This window comes from Eutrigla gurnardus (assembly GCF_963514095.1).
Source record: "Eutrigla gurnardus genome assembly, chromosome: 11".
Classification (NCBI taxonomy): Eukaryota; Metazoa; Chordata; class Actinopteri; order Perciformes; family Triglidae; genus Eutrigla; species Eutrigla gurnardus.
This window is the reverse complement of record NC_139925.1, coordinates 16640007-16646504: the sequence shown is the minus strand read 5'-3', so window position 1 is coordinate 16646504 and position 6498 is coordinate 16640007. Positions and strand designations below refer to the sequence as shown.

The window sequence follows — 6498 nt, the reverse complement described above, 5'->3', positions numbered from 1 at the left end:
TGTGTATATATATATATATATATATATATATTTGTATATTGCGTGTGTTTGCGCTTTTATATATAACTATATATATGGGAGGACTGTTTTTTTTGCCTCACAAAGAGTTTGGGTGACAAGTCATGTGTTTTATCTTACAAATCAGCCCGCATCGATTTAATATTTCATAGCTTCATCAGAGTCTCCATGTTTGTGCAGTCTAAAGGCGTATGATGCCTCGTTACAGAAACAAATATTCAAACTGCTGGTCCAATCATAACTAAAACCCAATTTGCTACCTTTCTTTGTTTTCCATAATTGTAATGGAATATTTTTGGTTTTTAACAGAAAAAAACTATTAATATTATTATTAAATTATTATTTAAAGATGTCGGCTTGAACTCTCAAAACTGTGATGGGTATTGGGTTTTTTTTGTTGCCATTTTCAAATATTTCATAGGCTCAACAATGAATCAAGAATAGCCAGCCAGTTTAAAAAATCATTACTAGTTTGGTAGATTTGCTGCCATATGACATCTTTGGTTTAAATCCAGTGCATATGCAATGTTGCATGTCAACTCACACAATATATTTCCTTTCCGATTGTGCTGCTAAAACACCCCAAATATAATCTCTTAAGAACAAATTGAACAACTCATATTGTCATATTCTAAGACCACATGACTGTGTTTGCTTTTATAACTTAAGGATTTCTGCAATTAGGAGGGGACTAACCTCTGATCCCACAGCAGCCATTTGTGGTTTATCTACTGGCAAAACAGTGAGCCAGCATTTCATTTTACTTCAATAATCCCCTAAAATATAACAAAATCCAAATCGTCCCGGCGAGGATTACCAAACCTCAACCACGCAGAGTAGAAGCCCAAAAGGCACAAAAATCACTATCTTTAAAAACAGTTTATGACAGTGTATGCTTGTCCGGTTTGAAGTGACTGCTTCACTCCAGTACGACCACACAATGGGATGAACTGGTTCAACTGGGGTTGACTGTACCTTCTGAGACGTAGGTGAAGGGTTTGTTTCTGACAGACAGCAGAGTCAACAGGTTGAAGAACAGAGCGACGAACGTCCCGACCAACAGGCGACCGCTGCAAAGAAACACAGACAGAGTGGGATGGTAATCTTGTTAACAGGGCTGACTGACATTAAGCTGATCACACCTAATGTGAACATATAGAGTATGTGACTGAAGTGTGGAGACGCTTTGATTGCAGTGCATTTTGGGACAGGCTAAGAGGACACACAGCAAACCAGATGATGTCATTTTCTGTCCTTCACTTTGTGATGTACCTCAGTGGAAACCTTTATTAGACATAGCTGACCATCTTCTACATCCAGTACAACTATTCTGCCATTAGGTTGACTTTTATGTTGCATAATGTTCAGATGATATCATAGATATGTTGATATTAACATGAATATACATATACATAAATAGGGGTGTTGTTGTGGACTTGTACTCCACCCCCCTAATGTATGTAAATGTAAGGACAATGGCAGTAATGCAAGGAGTCCATGGAAGATTTTGGAGGTAATTTAGACGTTTGCCCAGACATACAGCAAAGTTATTATTGCCCTTATTAAACTATGAATCGTTACTAGATTACAAAATATAGTGGTGTTTATAACACCAGTACCTCATCCAGTAGCCTGCACCTCAGCAGCCAGATTTCACATGACAAGCAACACGTTTGCAGAGAAGGGTTCTCTTTTCTCTCTGTGTATTTTCTGTCTCTTACAGGAAAGCTTAAGAGCAACAGCTGTACATTTATATTACAGACATATCAAACAGAGTGACAAATGTCCATCCGGGGATGTCAGAAGGTTCGCTTAGAAGGGGGAGACAGGTCAGTGCATCATAAGCGGTCCTGTACTCTAAAAAGACTGACAACCACCAATAGAATGTGCTGGTGGCACATTTATACACTAGTTATTTCATATTCATTTCAAATGCTATCAAGTGTTTGCTATGGTTGCGTATAGCATAGTTTATGGTCATAACATGTTTGTTTTTTTGTAATTTCTACTACTCTGACCAATCCTAACTTTTAAATGGACCATGTAAAAGCCATGTAATACAGAGCTCCAAACCCTGCTTGTAAGCACAAAAACACACACAACAGTACTCTTCAATACACTAATCACATCAGACAATCCATTTAAGAGCCTAAAAATTGGTCCAAACAATCAGCAGGAGGTGAAGGGCTTCCTGTCGGTGAGCCACAATAACTGAATGATAAACCCCCCAGTGACCCCCCACACCAACTCCCTCTAAGAACAGATTAGAGAGAGAGAGAGAGAGAGAGAGAGAGAGAGAGAGAATGTACACGTCTGTTTCTCTATCCAACAGACACCTGTCCCTCCGGTTAGCAGGAGTCTCTCATGTCGTCCAATCACATCCACTCAGAGAAGAAGAGGAGAGAGAGGAGGGTGGGAGGAGAGAAACAAGGGGTAATCTCGTCACAGGAGACAGGTTTAAGTCTCATTGTGTTTTAGGCTATAAAAGCTGCCACTAATCTGTTTTATGATGGAGGGATGATGTAGAGAGAGGGGGTGGGGGTGGAGGGAGTAATCTACAGAGGAGAAGGCCAAAGCAGGTGACCAGCACTACGCTGGGCGAGAGAGGTAAAAGACCAAGTCGGTCCAACCAGACATGTGTCAGTCAGTTGATTGATTAACGATCTATTCAAACCTAACCAGTAATAATCAGACTCTCTGTGACAGCTCATAACTGAAAGAAATTGTAGACAAAAATTAAGACATGTGAAATTAAGACTTAAAAATCATCATCATTATCATCATCATCATCATCATCATCTGAACAACACGTAGGTGATTTGATACACAAACCTCACTACAAACTAATAAGATATTTCCAGCTGAGGCTCATCCACTTGTGTACTTGTACAAGGTCAATTTAAAACTGAAATACATTTTAACAGTTAGAGGGAGTGTGGTGTTTTGACAGTCAAACAGCGCATCTCTCTACTTAGTACTTCTTTGCAGCATTTTTGTTTAAGATGATAAAAAAGTATGTATGATATCTTGACCAGTCAAGTCAGTTTGATTTATACTCTATAGCCCAATAACGATAAATAAAATATTATTTGAGTTTGAGGATTGCAGAAAAAGTTAAAGAAAACAAACCGTTCCATCCATCCTTCCATCCAAATAATAATAAATGAATAAATACAAACATATGGACGCAGTTTAGTTTTACTTTTCTTAATTTTATAAACTGTTTAAAATTAGATGTTGTTTGTCAGCTGACGGAGCTGATGTCACCCTAGGGCACCCTGGGGCGAGTGTTCATCACAGTCTGCATGTGTTTAATTAACTCTGCTTGTGTGGACACATATACTTCCTGTCAGAGTGTGAAAGTAACAATGAACATGTTGCTGTCAGTCACTGACTTTCTGACTATGTAATTCTGTCAGTCTGTCTGACCCAAATATTGGGGATGTTCTGTTCCAACGACAGCTGGCACCATGTGTGAATGTGTGAGTGCTTGTACGGAGGGACACACAGGAGTAAATCATGTTGTGTGTGCTCATTTGAGAATGTGATGAGGGAATTTGTGTTTGTTTGTTTGTTTGTGTGTGTGTGTGGAGGAATCATACTTACGTATGGACCTCAGGCTGCTCCACGAAGCGCTCCACACTGACAAAAGAGAAACCAACAGTCAACAACACTCGCCAGGTGGGACTTTGCTGTGTAAGTGTGTGTGTGTAATTGTGTCTGTGTGTGTGAGTTAGAGTTGGAGTGATTGAGACAATTGAAATTAATGAAAGGAGACAAGGAGTGAAGAAACGGAGAGAGAAAACAGGAAATACATTAAACACACCAACACACAGTCAGAGACAGTTCAGTCCGTGTCCGAACCCCTGTGCTGCTGCCCTACTGAGCCATTCATGACGTGCACTGTACTGTACAGGTTGGCAACCTTACTCCTGAGTGTGTGTGTGTGTGTGTGTGTGTTTGTCATGCAGAGATATACTAAAACACAATGAAATTCAGCGTTTCACTCCATCTTCATGGCCTCTGTAGGGTTCCCAAGTAAAATAAAGACATTTAATATCACATAGAATGCAATTTAATACAATCTTAATAGTATTAAGGCTTTCCCCCCACTTAAACTAGGTTTTTATAAAAACCGTTGTAAGCCACTGCCATACATCGAAGAGATTTCATAATGTTGTCCTATTAGGTACTCGTGTGAAATGGACATATGACTAGGCTGAAAAAGTCAATGTCAACACCAAAGTGTGTGCATGTATCCTGGCAACTTCTTGACCTGCATTTGTGTGTGTGTTGTTCTGGAAATGAACCCCTCCCTTCCCTGAGAACTGACCGCAAGACAACCCCACACAGATCGCCTGGAGGTGTGTGTGTGTGTGGGGGGGGGATGTCATGCTAGACACAGCCAGGCAGTGACATTCCCACAGCCCTAAAAAATTCAGCAGTTCACACACACACACACACACAATCATTAATGGTCCATTTCATAAGATTATATATTTATTTTAGATAATAATTATTGATGCATTAACGTGTTCATCACTTGAATGTTGAAGCTGGTAAAGGTGAATCTTATTTTAACTACTTGATATAAAGCTACATCTATAGTAATACATCATAATTTATCCGTTGATTTATATTTTGTATTAATAATCTGAATATGCAAAACCATTAACATGGAAAATACTGGTTTATAAAATGTCGTGGAGTATACCTCAAAAAGTGTACTAGTACTTTTACTAGTACTAGTTTAGGTAGATCAGTAAATGGACAGAAACTTGTGACAAAGCAGCAAACAGAAATGTTTGCTGCTTTGTCACACTTTCCAAGTTTTTGCTAATAACTTAATATGAGAAATAAACATAGAAGAACACCTATGGAAATAAAAGAACTGTAGTCCAAGACACCTTTGTTGTTAGATATTAATTTAACAAAAGCCTTTTTAGGAGCAGTGGGCTGCTGTATACCACCGGGGAGCAACTTGGTATTCAGTGTCTCACTTGTTCAACGTGTGGACATGAGTCGGGGATCGAACCTCCAACCTTGTGATTAAAAAGGAAGACCTCCCCCCGTCTCCCAACCCAACGTTTGTTGTAGCGTGCAGATGTGGCTACGCCATCCTGGGGTCCAATTATCGCATTTTTTGAATAGTTTAATGGCAAAGTAGAGCCGAAAATTGAAAAAGCATGCACCCTGAGTGGAGCAAAGCCCTCTGGTGAAACTTATAATGAGGGAGGGAAAAGACAAAAGAAAAAAAACAATTGAAAACATTTTGTGTATTGCCTTTGAAATATCAATTCTGTTGTGCTGAGTCACACTTAGAAAATAATTGAAATTTTAATCGAGAGAGACAGACAGAGTGAGACAAAGAAAGAGAGAGACAAAAACCAAAGCCAGAGACATGGAATCTTAACCTGGCGCAAAACAGTGACTTAAATTATCAACAGAAAATCATTGCAGATATTTTGTACTTTATCGTCTCCTTTTAAGGTCAACATAGTGTCTGATTTATGAGCTGTTGCGTGTGTATTTTTTTGGGAGACATACACACCTCTCCTTCAGGATGAACAAGGCTCCCAGCTGGATGAGAACAGTGGAGGCAAAAACTGCCAAAACTTCCAGTCTTTCAAACCTGGAGAGAAAGGGAGACATTGTTATCTATACTCCCTGACACACCAGTCCACTTACTCGAAGACCAACAATGCTCTTTGAGACCACTTCGTCTATGACCCCCAGGACAAGGGGGCAGAGACTGTGGCTGGTTTTAATGAACCAATGGCACTTAAACAACATACTGTAAAAAAAGTGAAGAAAGAGTATAAAACATCCCCTTAACAATTGCCTGTGGAAAGCCTATTTCAGCGAGACCCAGATGAATACCAGTGGGGATATGTGTTGATATATTATGATTAATGTACACAATTATCTGTATATCATATATGTAACTATTGCACTACTTGCATGCACATCATGGGCCCTAGTTTCGTGGCGCAGTGTGGCGGAGCCGGCGTAATGCAAATTTCGACCCGCGCAGCCTTGCGCACGGTCAGTTTGGCAGTTTGGTGGATCGCCTGCGCCAAGATGGGTGTGGCGGCGCAGCAGTGGGAGGCGTCACAGATTCAGCTTGGCGTAGCGGAAGTTTCGTGGCAAAAAGCCTCGCCGAGACTTCGCCGAAAGCCCGCCAGCTCCAACCTGGTCTACTCTCGGCGCAAGGCACAAGGCGCAAATAAAGTCCATTCATTCAAGGCGAATCACAGCTGGCGGAGTGGAAGTTTGGCTGACGGCGCGCAGTCACCGAGACCCCACAGGCAGGTTTCCACAGTTCCAGGCACATTTAAATGCAATAAATAATCACAACAAACACTATTTAATGCAACTAATTGAATCAACACGTGAATTTATATCTATATAGATTGTCCCGTCACATCTGACGTCAGATCAAAGGCGGATGGCACGCGTAACGGAAACTCAGCCTCTCGG

The 6498-nt window shown here is 40.5% G+C and overlaps 1 protein-coding gene across 1 annotated transcript in view; it reads right to left on the bottom strand.

Moving 5' to 3' along the window:
* slc30a6 (solute carrier family 30 member 6) overlaps positions 1-6498 on the bottom strand; it is a 47180-nt gene that overhangs the window by 14213 nt on the left and 26469 nt on the right. Inside the window, exons 7-9 of the mRNA XM_084020535.1 lie at positions 5570-5650; positions 3625-3660; positions 994-1088 (exon numbers count right to left, since the gene is read on the bottom strand). Coding sequence (XP_083876661.1) covers positions 994-1088; positions 3625-3660; positions 5570-5650 — 212 coding nt within the window. The remainder of the gene's footprint in view (positions 1-993; positions 1089-3624; positions 3661-5569; positions 5651-6498) is intronic.